The 18,645-nt window shown below is 41.1% G+C and overlaps 1 protein-coding gene across 1 annotated transcript in view; it reads left to right on the top strand.

The window, feature by feature from the left end:
• MAK (male germ cell associated kinase) overlaps nt 1-18,645 on the top strand; it is a 71,794-nt gene that overhangs the window by 12,516 nt on the left and 40,633 nt on the right. Inside the window, exons 4-7 of the mRNA XM_007973702.3 lie at nt 4,139-4,218; nt 8,949-9,081; nt 13,666-13,837; nt 15,509-15,676. Of these exons, the coding sequence (XP_007971893.3) occupies nt 4,139-4,218; nt 8,949-9,081; nt 13,666-13,837; nt 15,509-15,676 (553 nt within the window). The remainder of the gene's footprint in view (nt 1-4,138; nt 4,219-8,948; nt 9,082-13,665; nt 13,838-15,508; nt 15,677-18,645) is intronic.

The raw sequence follows: 18,645 nt of genomic DNA, 5'->3' as shown, positions 1-18,645 counted from the left end.
CCCTCCATGAGTTCTTTTGATCCTTTCAATATGTCATACTTTATGAGATAAAAATTGATCACTGCAAAAGGTAAATTTAAATTAACTAGTTCTGTTACCTTTATCAAAGGGTAACATTTAACACTGAAGAAGAACCAGCTGTGACATAGCCAGCATCTTTCTGTTGTAAATCCTTGAAAGTGAAGGCCAGTATCTTATATAAATACACATACTATCTATCTATGCTTTTTAAAATACTAATTTATGTATAGTTTAGTACTCAGTAATAAAGCTGGCCTTGGGCACTGTTGAGAAAATTATCTTGCTTGCTCTCCCAAGCATCTTGTGAAGGTTGATGAAAGAATGGAGAAAGGAATGAAGTTGCTTTCAAGAAAGGATCTAAAAAATTCATTCAGTAGAATGCACAAGTCAGTGATAAGACTTGGTGTGTTACCAATTCCAAGGAAATTCACAATTTTTAAATATGTGTGGGCAGAGTCTGTACAGGGAGAGCTTCAGTCTTCCGCCCTGGGCTCGGGGAGATAATGTTTTAAAGGTTGTTCTGGTCACATCTGGGAGATTAACATCCATTTTGCCTGCTTTTAAAGTGAGAAATGTTCAACAAAAAACCCTGAAATACTTAAAAATAATTTTCCAAAATAATGATGTTGATTTCTCTCTGTTTCTTTCACACACACACACACACTCTCACTCAAGGTCTGAGGATGTTACGTGAATTCTTCTTTAATCATATTTTTCCCTTTCTCAAAACATATTTATTGAATGCCTCTTATGTTCCAGGTCGAAATCATTATAACATTAATATCAATTAAAATAAAAGTAAATTTCTGCCCCTCAAATCAGTTTTTACTTTTCTAAAGTCCCTTCTAGGCCTTGTATATAGACATGCACGCCTTTGTACTTGTAATTTCAGTGGGACAAAATTTTTTATTTGATTCATTTACTTACAAGTATTTTTTATGTGGATATGTAGTCTTTATAGTTACTATAAATAATATATTCTGTTAAATGTCTGTACTAAGCTTTACTTTTTGAACTATTTAAAATAAATATCAGTGCAAAAATAGGTTGGTAATTATTGTATATAATATTGATGGAATTATTACCATTAAAGGTGATAATTATAAGGATTGTGAAAATGCTTCCAAGTGGAAAAAACAAACGAAATTGCGTGTATGTGACATTCATTCCTAATATAAAAGTTATGCATGCAAATGAATTAGGACTGGATTAGAATACTGAAAAATTAAAAAAGTTTCTTAATCATGTGGAATTATCAGTAATCTTAATTTTCAGCCTCTAATAAATTTTGTCCTGTAAAATATTGAAATGATATATACGTACATGAAATATCAAGATACACTTGTTGAAGAAAAAAATGGAATACATAAATGCATGAAATATTAAATTTTTGTCTATTTTTGAAATATATATAAATCTGGCTGGATGTGGTAGTTCCTGTCTTTAATCCAGTACTTTGGGAGACTGAGGTGGGAGGATCACTTGAGCCCAGGAATTTGAGACCAGCCTGGGCAACATAGTGAGACTCCGTCTCTACAAAAAAATTAAAAAAATTAGCCAGGCATGGTGGCACACACCTGTAGTCCTAGCTACTTGGAGGCTGAGGTGAGAAGATTGCTTGAGCCTAGGAGGTTGAGGCCATCCATAATCCCAGCCACTCAGGAAGGTGAGACAGGAGAGTTGCTTGAACCTGGGAAGCCAGCTAATTTTTGTATTTTTAGTAGAGACAGGGTTTCACCATGTTGGCCAGGAGGCAGAGGTTGCAGTGAGCCAAGATTGCCACTGCACTGCAGACTGGGCAACAGGGCAAGACTCCATCTCAAAAAAAAAAAAAAAATACATATATATATGTATATATATATATGTATTTTTTATATATAGTATTATATATGTATTATATATGTATATATATAGAGAGAGAGTATAGAGCTACACTAATACAGTAGCCACTAGTCAGATGTGGCTAGCTCCTGAAATGTTTGCATTGAGGAGTGTTGTAAATGTAAAATAAATTACACATCAGATTTTGAAAACTTGGTACAAAAGAGAAAATGTCTTAATAATTTTTGTATTTTTTTTACTCCAGGGTTGGTGACTCACACTTGTAATCCCAGCACTTTGAGAGGCCAAGGCGGGAGGATTGCTTGAGCCCCAGGAGTTTGAGTCCAGCCTAGGCAACATAATGAGACCATGTGTCTCTCTTCTTTTCAGAGACAAAGTCTCACTCTTTTACCCTGGCTGGAGGGCTGGAGTGCAGTGGTGCAAACATGGCTCACTGTAGCCTTGACCTCTCCGGCTCCAGCAATTCCCCTGCCTCAACGAGGCCCCAAGTAGCTGGGACTACAGGCACGCGCCACCACGCCTGGCTGATTTTTATATTTTTAGTAGAGCCAGGGTCTCACCATGTTGCCCAGGCTGGTCTCGAACTCTTGAACTCAAGGGATCCACCTGCCTTGGCCTCCCAGAGTGCTGGGATTACAGGCGGGAGCCACCGCACCCAGCCCGTGTGTCTTTTTCAAAAAACAAAAAAAAGGTAAATTTTTAAAATAAATAAATAATTTAAAAAAAATTTTTTTTTAGAGGCATGGTCTTGCTCTGTCAGCCAAGCTGGGGTATAGTGGTGCAGTCAGCTCATTTTTATATTGATTACATGTTGAAATAATATTTGGCACATATTAGGTTAAATATATTGTTAAAAATTAATTTTACCTGTTTGATTTCTTTTAACACGGCTGCTAGAAAAATGATGTTAAGTACACAAGTAGCTCTTATATATATTTCTTTCTTTTTTTCGCGGGGGATGGAGTCTGACTCTTTCGCCCAGGCTGGAATGAAGTGGTGTGATCTCAGCTCACTGCAGTCTCCGCCCACTGGATTCAAGCGATTCTTCTGCCTTAGCTTCCTGAGTAGCTGGGATTACAGACATATGCTGTCACACCCAGCTAATTTTTATATTTTTAGTAGAGATGGGGTTTCACCATGTTGGCCAGGCTGCTCTTGAACTCCTGACCTCAGGTGATCCACCCACCTCGGCCTCCCAAAGTGCTAGGATTACAGGCATGAGCCACTGTGCCCAGCCAGCTCTTACATTTCTATTGGACAACACCAATATGCAGAATATAACTGAAGCATTTATTTATATCTCTAACTTTATTTATTTTTTCCTTTTTTTTTGAGACAGGATCTCACTCTGTCACCATGCTGGTGTGGAGTGGCACAATCACAGCCCACTGCAGCCTCAAACTCCCAGGCTCAAGTGATCCTCCCACCTCAGCCTCTGCAGCAGCTGGACTATAGGCCTGCGCCCCCACACCTGACTAATTTTTGTATTTTTTGTAGAGACAAGGTTTCACCATGTTACCCAGGCTGGTCTTGAACTCTTGGACTTAAGCGATCCTCCCACCTTGGCCTCCCAAAGTGCTTGGGATTATAGGCATGAGCCACCGCACCCGGCCACCTCTAAAATTCTTGAAGCCTACATAATACAGATTCGATGCTTGGCTTATCTGTTAGTAATTCAGTTTTTCAACTTGCTTTGCTCTTCTTGGAACAGTTTAAAATTCAGCTAGTTAGGCCGGGCACGGTGGCTCACACCTGTAATTCCAGCACTTTGAGAACCCGAGGTAGGCAGATCACCTAAGGTCAGGAGTTCAAGACCAGCCTGACCAACATGGTGAAACCCCATCTCTACTAAAAATACAAAACCAGGCATCATGGTGCATGCCTATAATCCCAGCTACTCAGGAGGCTGAGGCAGGAGAATTGCTTGAACCCGGGAGGCGGAGGTTGCAGTAAGCCTAGATTGTGCCATTGCACGCCAGCCTGGGTAACAGAGAGCAAAACTCTGTCTCAAAAAATACATACATATATACATATATATTTTATATGTGTACAATATATTCAGTTTTGGATTTGAGTTTTTACCTCACATCAAAACAAAAAAAATCTAATTTTCATGTTTTAAATGTATGATCTTTAACACTATAAATCTGTGAATCACACCTTTAACCAGTATCGTGAGGCCAGTAGAGGCTCCAAGGCAGGGGGAATATAATCTTTCTTTGGATTGGTTGGCTGGTTGCTTAACAGAATTATGTGACTGTTCATTTCTTTACAGAAACAAGTTGTTCCCTGAGTCAGTCATCAGAAATATTATGTATCAAATATTGCAAGGGCTGGCTTTTATCCATAAACATGGTAGGTTTCTTTTAAGTTTCATTTCCCTACCTCTTTAGATTACTGTCGAGATTGTGCATAGAAATTACTTATAAAACTGTTAAATAACTTTATATTGGATAACTATGAATTTGGGGTATGTGCCTTTACACACGGACATTTTAATTTTAAAACTTTATAATTTCTGTGATTCTATATAAAATGGAATTTCTGGCTGGGCACGGTGGCTCACGTCTGTAATCTCAGCACTTTCGGAGGCCAAGGCAAACAGATCACCTGAGGTCATGAGTTTGAGACCAGCCTGGCCAACATGGTGAAACCCCGTCTCTTCTAAAAAAATACAAAAATTAGCCAGGCATGGTGGCAGGCGCCTGTAATCCCAGCTACTCAGGAGGCTGAGGCAGGAGAATTGCTTGAACCCAGGAGGTGGAGGTTGCAGTGAGCTGAGATCATGCCATTGCACTCCAGCCTGGGCAACAGAGCGAGGCTCCATCTAAAAAAAAAAAAAATATATATATATATATATATATGTGTGCGTGTGTATATACACACACACATATCGGGCCGGGCTCACACTTGTAATCCCAGCACTTTGGGAGGCCGAGGCGGGTGGATCACCTAAGGTCACCACATCTCTACTAAAAATATAAACAATTAGCCAGGTTGGTGGCATGCGCCTATAATCCTGGCTACTTGAGAGTCTGAGGCAGGAGAATCACTTGAACCCAGGAGGCGGAGATTGCAGTGAGCTGAAATCATGCCATTGCACTCCAGCCTGGGCAAAAAGAATGAAGTTCCATCTCGAAAAATAAATAAATAAATAAAATAGAATTTCTATAATGTATAATTATCTTCCACCATAGCAGAGTTTTTTAACAGTTTAATCATCGTCAGCCTTTAGTCTCAATCATCACATACCCGTCCTGTAACCTCATCCCCCTAATTTTATCATGGAAATGAAAAAAAACAAAGGACCCTCTTTTGGAAAAGATTCGACTCTTTTGATCTAGCATGACCAATTATTAACATGTAAATAGCTTGTAGCACCCGTGGAGCCATGTTTTATAGTTTTCCTTAGTATTTACTTTTATTTGTTTCTATTCTGTGAATGGAAATTAAAGCAAGTATTAATACTTGTTCTATTTTCTATGAATTATGTACTTTGATTAATGTAGTTTTTCATATCTGTCAAACCAAAATAATTATTAATCCAAAAAGTTAATATGATTTTTTTAAAAAACATTTGTTTAGAATCACTGGATGTTTAGATATTAAATTAGAACGTTTATCCCGTACCATTGCCGTGTTCTGAACATAGGCACTCAAAAATCACCGTTAGTTTCCTTTCATGTCTCTTCCTGTATTTTTTTTTATTATTGTTATTATTTGAGACAGGATCTCACTCTGATGCCCAGGCTGGAGTCCAGTGGTGCCATCATGGCTCACTGCAGCCTCTACTTCCTCGGCGCAGTTGATCCTCCCACCTCAGCCTCCCTAGTAGCTGGAACTACAGATGCACGCTTCCACACCCAGCTAATTTTTTGTTTTTTGTAGAGATGAATTTTTCCCAGGCTAGTCTTGAACTCCTGGACTCAAGTGATCCTCCAGCCTCAGCCTCCCAAAATGCTGGGATTACAGGCAGGAGCCATCACGCCCAGCCTTATCCTGTAGTTTATATTTTGTTTTTTCATTTTCTTCTCTAACTACTACAGGAATTATTTACCTTCCAAAAATGCTCCATGGGATTCCATATAAATATTTTAAGAACACTTCTTAAACTTATAAAAATAATATTTTAAAAATGTTTTAAGGACATTAAAAATCTTTTTATTTGTACCGTATAAACTGTTGGGGTCTTTTAAAAGTCTAAATTCTGTAATTATATACTACACTTTATTGGCAAAGAACAGTAATGTATTAACTATATGGAAATAAGGGACATCTGCTATTTTAATTATTCATAATGAATTCCTGATTTTTGATTGTTTTAAACTCTGGTCAGCATGGTAACACTTGATATTTGCCTGGGTTGATTCATGCTGTTAGCAACATCTAAAGCATAAAGCATTGAAGGAGGCAGTTCGATTAGGATTTTAAAACTGTGACTGAAAGAAATAACGTATGAATAATCAAGAGTTGGCCATAGAGTTGGCTACATAGTAATTTTGGAAACCAGGCTGTAAGGACAATGACACATGTTTACAAAAGCCACGTAATTCTTGCTGTTAAGCATCTCAGATGTAATACTTCAATAAAATAGATATTTTAAAATAGTTGTTTGGCCGCGCATGGTGGCTCACACCTGTAATCCTAGCACTTTGGGAGGCCAAGGCAGGCAGATGCAGATCACTTGAGGTGAGGAGTTCGAGACCAGCCTGGCCAACATGGCAAAAACCTGTCTTTACTAAAAATACAAAAATTAGCTGAGTGTCATGGCACGTGCCTGTAATCCCAGCTACTTGGGAGGCTGAGGCAGAAGAATCGCTTGAACCCGGGAGGCGGAGGTTAGTGAGTTGACATCGTGCCACTGCAGTCCAGCCTGGGTGACAGAGCAAGACTCTGTCTCAAATAAATAAATAAAATAAAATAAAATAGTTGCTTTAAAAAAAAGAAACTGTTATTTAGTTCAAATAGGACTGAATTACCGATATATGTATATTGGGATGGGGAAAGGCTCAGACGTACAAATATGTAATTGGTTTAGTTCTCTGAGACCTTATGAATTCATGTCCCTCTGCTCTGCCTCACATGGTCCCATTCCTGTCGTTACATTTGTTACAAAAGTACAATGAATGTCTCTTGGACACAGTGAAATGGATGTTACCAACTATTTACAGTAAGAAGTACCGGATAAACGTGGATTACAAAACTGTTAAACGATGTCACAAACAGAGCCCACTCTGGCTTTGAAGTGATTGAAAACATTTAGGCTTAAAAAGTCTTCCTGGGTGACAGAGCGAAACTCCGCCTCAAAAAAAAAAAAAAAAAAAAAAAAAAAAAAGTCTTCCCAACCCCAGCTAGGCCCGGTGGCTCACGCCTGTAATCCCAGCACTTTGGGAGGGTGAAGCAGGTAGATCACGAGGTCGGGAGTTTGAGACCAGCCTGGCCAACATGGCGAAATCCAGTCTCTACTAAAAATACAAAAAATTAGCCAGGTGTGGTGGCAGACGCCTGTAATCCCAGCTATTCTGGAGGCTGAGGCAGGAGAATCGCTTGAACCTGGGAGGTGGAGGTTGCAGTGAGCCCAGATGACACCACTTTACTCCAACCTGGGTGACAGAGCAAGACTCCATCTCAAAACAAAAACAAAAAAAGAAAAGAAAAAGATAAAAGAAAGTCTTCTCAGCCCCAAAGCTACATGAAAACCCTCTTCAAGTGATCACCTGCAGTCTCCCTGCCTCCCAAGGCCATTGGAACCCAAGCCATGTGGATATAACCAGAATACTCTAGACTGCCCTTAGAAAAAGCCTTCCTTAAGACAAATACTCATCTGCTAGGAGGGCTTTAATGTTTGTTCTTTTCCCCCTGGTTTTCTTTTTATTTATTTGTTTGTTTGTTTGTTTGTTTTTGATGGAGTCTTGCTCTGTTGCCCAGGCTGGAGTGTGGTGGCACGATCTCGGCTCACTGCAACCTCTACCTCCCAGGTTCAAGTGATTCTTCTGCCTCAGCCTCCCAAGTAGCTGGGACTACAGGCATCCGCCACCATGCCTGGCTAATTTTGGTATTTTTAGTATAGATGGGGTTTCGTAATATTGGCCAGGCTGGTCTCAAACTCCTGACCTCATGATCTGCCCACCTCGGCCTCCCAAAGTGCTGGAATTACAGGCGTGCGCCACCACACCCAGCCCCTGCTGGGCTTTCTGCCTCATTTTCTTTGGTTTCCCCATTAGCTTTCTAACCATTTATTTTATAGATTGAATTGCTAATATAAACATTATAATTATTGGAATTTTGCAATAACACAGCTATTGAGTAAAACTGAACATTAGATAAAATAATTTTAAATGAAGAAATTAGTTCTGATGTGTGGAGTTACATTTTTATTGAATGGACTTTTTAAACAAGTGATTTTTCTCAAGGAGTCAGCTGCACCGACTTAAGCCTGATTAAAAAGTGCTCTTCTCAGCCTGGGTGACGTTGCAAAATCCTGTCTCTATCAAAAATACAAAAACAGCTGGGGGTGGTGGCATGCACCTGTGCTCCCAGCTACTTAGTGGGCTGAGGTGAGAGGATTGCTTGAGCCCAAGAAGTTGAGGCTGCGGTGAGCCGAAATCGAGCCAGTACACTCTGGCCTGGACAACAGAGCGAGACCTGCCTCAAAAACAAAAACAAAAACTTCTCACACGTTAATTAGGTGACTTCACTCTGGCCCTCAACCTCCTCCTCTGTTGCACAATAGTGATAACAGTACCTCCTTAAGGTTGTTGTGCAAATGAATGGAGATAACCGTAGTGTAATAATACCTAGCCCAGCGCCTGAATACCCACTGGAGTCACAAATAAAAATAAATGTTAAATGGGTTGTTACTTTTAATTATCTCATACACTGTGTGAACTTTCTTGCCCAAGCATTTTAAAAGCAGGGTCCCTACATCCCGTTACTTGTTAGACAATAAATATGGTTTACTTTTTTCCTAAGATGATGCTTCTCATTACAAAAGAGGGAGTTCATTTATATGTTGTTTATAAATCAGATAAAGCTATGTTTAAACCTAATGATTGATTTTATTTTTTTCTCTATATGTCACCAAGGGTTTTTTCATAGGGACATGAAACCAGAAAACTTGCTTTGTATGGGCCCAGAGCTTGTGAAAATTGCTGATTTTGGACTTGCAAGGGAATTAAGGTCCCAGCCACCATACACTGATTATGTCTCTACCAGATGGTGAGTAGGATTATGCAACCCTCCTGAGGCATAAGCCTATGGAGAAATTTTCCTACGATGGATTGTTACATATTTCTGGAAGTTCTGTACTGAATATTTAAAACATAGAATTGAATTTTATATTGTTTAAAGAAAGCGAAGGATTGGTTTATTGCTCTTCTGATCACTGAAAAAATAAGGAAAAAGAATTTCATTTATTCACTCAATCATTCATTCAACAAATATTTATTGAACACCTACTATGTGCCAAACATCATTTTAGGCACAGAGAACACAGCAGTAAAATAAAAAAATAAAAGAAAAACCTCTGCCTTATGCTGCTTATATGACAGCCAATACACAGATAAACAAGTTAAAAATATGATGGGTCACCGACAGAAAGACATATCATGTTCACCAGAAGACGTGAATCCTCTCAACTGCACGCCGCCCAAATGTCCCTGAACAGTAGCATCGTGTATCACCCAGAGGAATGCTTTGCAACAGTGAGAGTGAATGGTCTATGACTGCATGCAGCAATATGGGTGAATCTAAGACAATGTTGAAAGCAAGAGTCCAAACAGAAAAAGGGCACATACCATACGATTTAGTTTATGTAAAGTACAAAAACAGAGACAAATAATCTGTGCCATAAACGTCGGGATAGCAAGCAGTTCCATGGGGTGTGTGTGTGTGTGGTGCCTGGACAAGTGTACAAGGGGCCTTCTGGGTGCTGGTAACATGTCTCTCTCTTTTATTTTGAGACAGTCTCATTCTCTCGCCCTGGCTGGAGTGCAATGGCGTCATCTCGGCTCACTGCAACCTCTGCCTCCCAGTTTCAAGTGATTCTCCTGTCTCAGCCTCCCACGTAGCTGGGATTACAGGTGCCCGCCACCATGCCTGGCTAATTTTTGTATTTTAGTAGAGACAGAGTTTCACCATGTTATCCAGGCTGGTCACCATGTTATTACAGGCGTGAGCCACTGCGCCTGGCCGATAACATATCTTTCTTGATCTGGGTGCTGGGTCCGTGGATGTGTTGTATTTGTGAAAATTCATCAAGCTCTGCTCTTAGAATACATGCCTCTGCCTGTGTGAATATTATACTCCAGTGAAAACAAGAACATACAGGCCGGGCATGGTAGTTCACGCCTGTAATCCTAGCACTTTGGGAGGCCGAGATGGGGGATCACTTGAGGCCAGGAGTTCAAGACCAGCCTGGCCAACATGGCTAAACCCTGTTTCTACTAAAAATACAATATTAGCTGGGTGTGGTGTCACCTGCCTTGGTGCCACCTACTTGGGAGGCTGAGACATGAAAATCACTTGAACCTGGGAGGCAGAGGTTGCAGTGAGCCAAGATTGCACCACTGAACTCCAGCTTGGGCAACAGAGCAAGACTCTTTCTCAAAAAAAAAAAAAAAACAAAGAAAGAAATATATTTGAAACATCTGATGATGTTGATACATTATAATAAAGAAAAATAAAATATGAAAGGGAGCAGGGAGTTGTGGGAGATGGGGAGGGACAGGAATGTTGCTGTTTTACCTGGAAGGCCTCACTGAGAGTGGCCCTGAAGGAGATGCCAGGACTAGCAGGAATTTTTTTAGGCAGAGCAAATGCTAAATAGAAAAGCTTTGAGACAGGTGCATGCCCCACGTGAATTGCGCACAGCGTAGAATGAATGAGGAGGGCAGTCGTAGGAAACAAGGGCAGAGTTTGTAGAGTGGCCAGAAATGATAGTGACTTGGACCTGCTGGATATGCAGGTAGTGAGAAAGTGTGGAATTTGGGGTATGTGTTCTAATGAATCAGATGTGGGGGCTGAAAGAAAGGAGTCCCTGTCTTAGTGTGTTTTGTGTTGCTGTAAAGGAACGCCTGAGACTGGGAAGTTGATAAAGAAAGGAGGTTTATTTGGCTCCCGGTTCTGCAGGCTATAAAAGAAGCCTGGCACTGGCATCCGCTTGGCTTCTGGTGAGAGTTTTTATGCTGCATCGAAACATGGTGGAGAAGGTCAGGCTGGGCGCAGTGGCTCATACCTGTAATCCCAGCATTTTGGGAGGCCATGGCGGGTGGATCACCTGAGATCAGGAGTTCAAGACCAGCCTGGCCAACATGGTGAAACCCCGTCTCTACTAAAAATACAAAAATTAGCCGGGCATGGTGGTGCATGCTTGTAATCCCAGTTACTCAGGAGGCTGAGGCAGGAGAATCACTTGAACCCAGGAGGCGGAGGTTGCAGTGAGCTGAGATCGTGCCATTGCACTCCAGTCCGGGCAACAAGAACAAAACTCCATCTCAAATTAAAAAAAAAAAAAAAAAAAAGGTGGCAGGGGGAAGGTCAAAGGGGAAATGGGCATGTGCGAGAAGGGAACAAACAAGAGGAGGAAGCTTGCTGTGGAGCAACCCACTGTCTCAGGAACTAATTTCATCTTGTCTGAAAAAGAACTCATTCACTGCAAGAGAACAGCACCAAGCCTTTCATGAGGGATCCGCCCTGGTTACGTAACCTGCGAATGTGACCTTATTTTGAAATAGGGTCTTTGCAAATGTAATCAGGCTAAGATGAGGTCAGACCACAGCATGGCTGGTCTTAATCCAATAAGACTGATGTCCTTATAAGAAGAAGGCAGACACAGAGATGGAAGAGGGAAGACACGTGAAGGCACCTTGGGAGAAAGCAGTGTGATGTACACTGTAAATGGATCAACTGTATATTACGTGAATTCTATATCAATAAAGCGTGTAAAAATATTCGTCAAAGAAAGTATAGTAAGTTCTCACTTAACATCATCAATAGGTTCTTGAAAACTGACTTTAAGTAAAACAACGTATGATGAAACCAATTCGACCATAGGCTAATTAAAATAAACAATTTCATGGCACATTTCTGGTCACAAAAACATCACGAAAGTTTTTTTTTTTTCTGTCACCCAGGCTGTAGTGCAGTGGCATGATCTCGGCTCACTGCAACCTCTGCCTCCCAGATTCAAGTGATTCTCCTGCCTCAGCCTCCCGAGTAGCTGGGATTACAGACGCCCATCACTACACCCGGCTAATTTTTTGTATTTTTAGTAGAGACGGGGTTTCACCATGTTCACCAGGCCGGTCTCTAACTCCTGACCTCGTGATTCGCCCACCTTGATCTCCCAAAGTGTTGGGATTACGGGCGTGAGCCACTGCGCCTGGCCACCAAACTTCTAAACAGCGACCAAAACACTAGTATTGAACATTGAAATACATGTGAGCCATACATACATTTAAGAAAGATTAATAAAAACAAAGAAGATAATTATTTGTCCAGTTATTCTAGTTCAGGGTCACAGGTGGCTACAGCGTGTCCTGGAAGCTGGAGGTGCAAGGTGAGCACCAACCATGGATGTGACAGCCTCCCATGGCAGCACTCCCGTCCCCCCGCCCCGACACACACATGCACCCACTGACTCCTCCTGGGGCCACACGGACACCCCAGTTCCCCTGACATGCACACGTTTGGGATATGGGAGGAAGATGGAGTCCCGGAGAAAACCCACGTAGACTTGGGGAGAACGTGCAGACCCCACACAGTGGCTCAGCCAGAAATGCCTTCTTTTTTTCTTTCTCATCAACATTACAATGAAACAACATTGAGCAAAACAACACTGAACAAAACTAGTTTATTTGAGGGCTTGCCATATTCTCAGTGAACGCAGAAACATTATGCCAAACATTTGGACTGAAATAGTTACACATTTTGGATGGAAAAAAAGAGAGTTGAGAGTATCTTCCATTTAGCAGACTTTGTGTTGGATTCACCAGCTCACTTTGCTCTTGTAAATTGAGTATTTTTCTCAATTAAAAATATTGTTAGGCTGGGTGTGGTGGCTCACGCCTGTAATCTCAGCACTTTGGGAGGCTGAGGCCAGCTAATCACCTGAGGTCAGGAGTTCGAGACCAGCCTGGCCAACATGGGGACACCCCATCTCTACTAAAAATACAAAAATTCACCGGGCGTGGTGGTGTGCCCCTGTAATCCCAGCTACTCGGGAGGCTGAGGCAGGAGAATCACTTGAACCTGGGAGGCGGAGGTTGCAGTGAACCAAGATCCTGCCATTGCACTCCAGCCTGGGCAAAAAGAGCAAAACTCCACTCAGTAAATAGAGTTGACTACAGAAGAGGAGTCGGTTGAGGATATCAGTACTTTCAAACGGATAAAAAGAAGAAAAAACTGCACTACTCAGGGATAATCCTTGTTCATCTTTTGTTTTCTGTGCTTCCTTGTGAATAGATGCTGAATATAATGCTTTGTAACATGGTTTTTCTACTTTTTTTCTTGATATATCAGATGGCACTTATTTCCATATCCATTCAGTTGAGTTCCTGTCTGAGCCTTCATGGACATTTCATAGTCATTAATTTGTCCCCAGCCCCACTCATTGTGGTCAGGGAACATGTGTTATGTCCTATTGTCCCCAGAACATTGTACAAGTGCCTGACACACAGATGGAACGGGGTCTGAATATCTGTTCCTTGATGGAAATGCATGACCAAAGGGCGTAGAATGCTACTGCCCATTCACCTTTCAAATTACAATCAAAATCACCTCTTTTGTTTTCTGTTCTCATAGGTATCGTGCCCCTGAAGTTTTACTGAGATCTTCAGTTTATAGTTCTCCCATTGATGTGTGGGCTGTTGGAAGTATCATGGCTGAACTCTATATGTTAAGACCACTTTTCCCAGGGACGAGTGAGGTCGATGAAATCTTTAAAATTTGCCAAGTTTTAGGGACTCCCAAAAAGGTAAGTACTCTTGTTCCTAAGTTGTTATAACTTTTGAGTATTTCTATCTTGCCACTTTGCTTTTAATTTTATAATTTTTGATTTTTTACAACTGTTGCCTAGATAGCTGATATTTTCATTTTGAAATAGGCTCGTACTTTAATGATTAATTTTCTTATAATACTTTTTTTTTCTTTTTGAGATGGAATCTCACTCTGTTGCCCAGGTTGGAGTGCAGTGGCACAATCTCAGCTCACTGCAACCTCCACCTCCCAGGTTCAAGCAATTCTCATGCCTCAGCCTCCCAAGTAGCTGGGATTACAGGTGTGCACCACCATGCCTGGTCAATTTTTCTTTTAGTAGAGAGGGGATTTCACCATGTTGGCCAGGCTGGTCTTGAACTCCTGAGCTCAAGCGATCTGCGATCTGCCCACCCCAGCCTCCCAAAGTGCTAGGGTTACTTGGCGTGAGCCACTGTGCCCGGCCATAATCCTTATTTTTTTTAATCAGAGTAGGTTAAGGATTGCAAGGAGCCAGAATCCCACTAGCTGAAGAAAAACAGGTGTTTGCCTTTAAGAACTTCAGGAAAAATTCTGTGTGTTTAGAGTGTAACTTGGGGGTGATGCCCAGCTGACACTGTACAGACAGCCTTGCTTGGGCTCTTTCCTAGTCACTCTGTGGCTGGCCATTGGCATCACCTATTAACCCCTGTTGTCTTGAACCTTATATTTTCTTTACCCTTTCTTGTTTCCTTTTCTATATCTCTCCTGTGGATATTTGACTTCTTGAACTGAGTACTTTTTAATTAACTATAATTATATTTCATCTATACCTTTCTTTCTGAAAGGTGCTTTATAAGTGTGTATATAACGACATCCTAATTAAATTAGTATGTGCCTTGTAGTTAACATTACACAAGTAAATGTAGATATTAAAGCTTTAATGTAATTGTCATTTCCCACATATGTGCATTTTTAACATTGGACGTGATGGGTAATATATACAACAAGGATCTTTGTTAGCAATCAACCTCTTTTAAAGCACTTTTCCTTATTTGTTCAGAGTTAACCCAGATATCATCACAGCAACATCACCATCAGGATCTAAAACCAGGCAAGAGCTTAATATTGTGAAATTTATAGAGGTCGGGCATAGTGGCTTGTGCCTGTAATCCTAGCACTTTGGGAAGCCCAGGCCGGAGGATCACTTGAGCCCGTGAGTTCAAGACCAGCCTGGGCAACATAGTGAAACCCCATCTCCACAAAAAAAAACCAAAAAAAAACCAGGTGTGATGGTATGCACCTGTAGTCCCAGCTATTCAGGAGGCTGAGGTGGGAGGATCTCTTGAGCCTGGGAGGGTGAGGCTGTAGTGAGCCATGATTTGCACCACTGCACTCCAGCCTGGACAACAGAGCTAGATCTTGTCTCAAAAAAAAAAAAAACAGAAAAAAAACAAGTTATAAAAGTGCTTTTCACATTGTTTCCTAACTCTCAGCTTAATGTTCTTTCTACACTGTCGTAGCACTGAACTGTAGACGTGGTCTGGTATTTCATTCTCATTTTATTTATATGGATCAACATGAAAATGTTCAAACATAAATGATGTTTATATTACTGCTGTGTTTTTTTAATGGATTACTAAAAACAATTTGTTTTGCCCTCCCCACCCACACTTATATATTCCTGAAACAGAGTGACTGGCCAGAAGGATACCAGCTGGCATCCTCTATGAACTTCCGTTTTCCCCAGTGTGTTCCTATAAACTTAAAAACTCTCATTCCCAATGCCAGTAATGAAGCTATTCAGCTCATGACCGAAATGTTGAATTGGGATCCAAAGAAACGACCAACAGCAAGCCAGGTAAGAGGAGTCTTCCTGTTAGACCTTTTAAAATGTTTAGGTTTTTTAATATCAGGAATGTTTTCATTTACAAAGGCAGGTCTATTCTCAACCAGGATTTTACTAAGAGAATTAAACACAAAGCTCTAGGCATCCAGCATATGTAATAAATTAATTTCTAGGCATATAAGATCATTGGGAGAAATGCAGAAATAGCCACACCAATGATTTTCTGTGTTTTGTGGTTCAAATGAAGAACCTGAAGTTGCAACAAGGAATCAGTCTGCAGTGATAAAAATTCAGACATGTGACAGACTAGTTATGAAGGAATCTGTCATGGGTAGCAAAAAGGCGTCTCATGAATCATTCCACATAGTAGACCTTCCTATGCTGTCTTTATAGTTTAGAGGTGGGATTCTGGTTCGCTATACAACAGTATCATCCCTTGCTGGAACTGAGTGTGCGGCCTCTGGCTGCCACAAGAGGGCAGCCTTGTGGCACTCAGGCTTTGTTGCTTTGTGACTGCACCTGACATATCCACAGATGTATTCCAAGTCTCGGGCCTTTAAAACCCAGTGCTTTTGTCTGCAAGGCTTCAATAAAGCAATAATAATCTTTATTGTATTCTCATCATTTAAATATAAATTCTGTGTGACAATTACAAAATTTATTTTGCTTTTTTTAAAAAATTAATCTTGAGAAAATGTTTTCTAAATGTCATCTGGAAGAACAAATGGGAAAGGATAGTCAAGACACGTTAAAACAAGAATAAGTAATTAGAGAGTGGTGAGGCCGGGTGTGATGGCTCACGCCTGTAATCCCAGCACTTTGGGAGGCCGAGGCAGGCAGATCACAAGGTCAGGAGATCGAGACCATCCTGGCTAACAAGGTGAAACCCCATCTGTACTTAAAAAAAAAAAAAACCAAAACCAAAAAATTAGCCAGGCGTGGTGGCAGGCGCCTGTAGTCCCAGCTACTTGGGAGGCTGAGGCAGGAGAATGATGTGAACCCGGGAGGCGGAGCTTGCAGTGAGCCAAGATCGCACCACTGCACCTCCAGCCTGGGTGGCAGAGTGAGACTCCGTCTCAAAAAAAAAAAAAAAAAAACAATGGAGCGGTGATAGGGATGGACAGCTTGCCCCACCAGATATTAAAGTAATCTTTAAATTGATGATGGTAACAGTGGAAGTACTGGCATAAGAACTGACAAATAGCTCGATGTTGCAGAACGTATGAGTCAGCATAAGGTAAACAAATGTGGCATCACATAGGGAAGGACGGCTCAGTGGGTGGGTGATACTGGAAAAATTCATTAGCTCTTAAGGAGAAAGATAAATTGAGGTTCTTACTGCTCACCATACTTTACAAATCACAGAAGGATTACATTTTGTTGTTGTTATTGAGATGGAGTTTCACTCTTGTTGCCAAGGCTGGAGTGCAGTGGCGTGATCTCGGCTCACCACAACCTCTGCCTCCAGGGTTCAAGCAATTCTCCCGCCTCAGCCTCCCAAGTAGCTAGGATTACAGGCTTGTGCCACCACACCTGGCTAATTTTGTATTTTCAGTAGAGATGGTGTTTCTCCATCTTGGTGAGGTTAGTTTCAAACTCCTGACCTCAGGTGATCCGCCCTCCTTGGCCTCCCAAAGTGCTGGGATTACAGGCGTGAGCCACCACGCCCAACCAGGATTACATTTTCAAAGTGTAAGAAAAAAGCACCTCTAAACTGATAGAAACAAAAGGAAAACATACACGTGTATTTGATCTCAAGGTGAAAAAAACATGGGTATAAAAATAATAGAAGAAACCACAAAAGGAAAACTCAAAAGATTTGATTACATACAAATTAAAATTTTTCTCTATGTAAAAATCTTAAAATGGAAAGATAAGACAGAGAAAATTATTGTTAATTCTTAATATAATACTGAAACATAAGAAACATAAGAAAAATACTGAAATGTTTATGTGTATTTTCTTTTTTTTTGAGATGGAGTCTCTGTTGCCCAGGCTGGAGTGCAGTGGCATGATCTTGACTCACTGCAACCTCCACCTCCTGGGTTCAGGCGATTCTCCCCGAGTAGTTGGGATTACAGGCACCTGCCACCACGCCTAGCTAATTTTTGTATTTTTGTAGAGATGGAGGTGTTTTTTTTTGTTTTTGTTTTTGTTTTAATTTGAGATGGAGTCTTACTCCGTCGCCCAGGCTGGAGTGCAGTAACGCGATCTTGGCTCACTGCAAACTCTGCCTCCCAGGTTCAATCTGTTCTCCTGTCTCAGCCTCCCAAGTAGCTGGGACTATCGGTGCCTACCACCATGCCTGGCTAATTTTTGTAGTTTTAGTAGAGATGGGGTTTCACCTTGTCAGTCACGCTGATCTCGAACTCCTGACCTCAGGTGATCCACCCCAGCCTCCCAAAGTGCTGTACAGGTGTGAGCCACTGCGCCCAGCCAGAGATGGAGTTTTACCATGTTGACCAGGCTGCTCTCGATCTCCTGACCTCAGGTTATTTGCCTGCCTTGGCCTCCCGAAATGCTGGCATTACAGGCATGAACCACCATGCCCAGCCATTTAAGTGTATTTTCTAATTTTTCTTTTTTAAAATTGTTTTAAAGTTTCATTTCTTTAAAGATGGGGTCTTACTAGGTTGTCCTGACTGGTCTCAAACTCCTGGCCTCATGCAATTGTCCTGCCTTGGACTCCCAAAGTGCTAGAATAATAGAGGCATGAGCCACCACACCTGGCCCATATTTTCTAATTTTTCTAAACATGTATTACCTTCGTAATAAAGACACAATAAGTTTTTCAAATGTGTTTTAAAAAGAAAAGTAGTCATGGGACATGAAAAAGAAACACAGGAAAAGAAATATAGATTACCAAAAATGCTTTTTAAATGTTCAGTCTTTGTTTACTCTCATAAAATGCAAGTAGAAATGAGATACCATTTTTCATTGATCTCTTAGTAAGAGAAAGTAATTTTGTAGTAAATAAAAAA

The sequence above is a fragment of the Chlorocebus sabaeus genome, chromosome 17, assembly GCF_047675955.1.
Source record: "Chlorocebus sabaeus isolate Y175 chromosome 17, mChlSab1.0.hap1, whole genome shotgun sequence".
NCBI lineage: Eukaryota > Metazoa > Chordata > Mammalia > Primates > Cercopithecidae > Chlorocebus > Chlorocebus sabaeus.
Note: the sequence above shows the minus strand (reverse complement) of the source record. Positions and strands in the feature narration are given on the sequence as shown.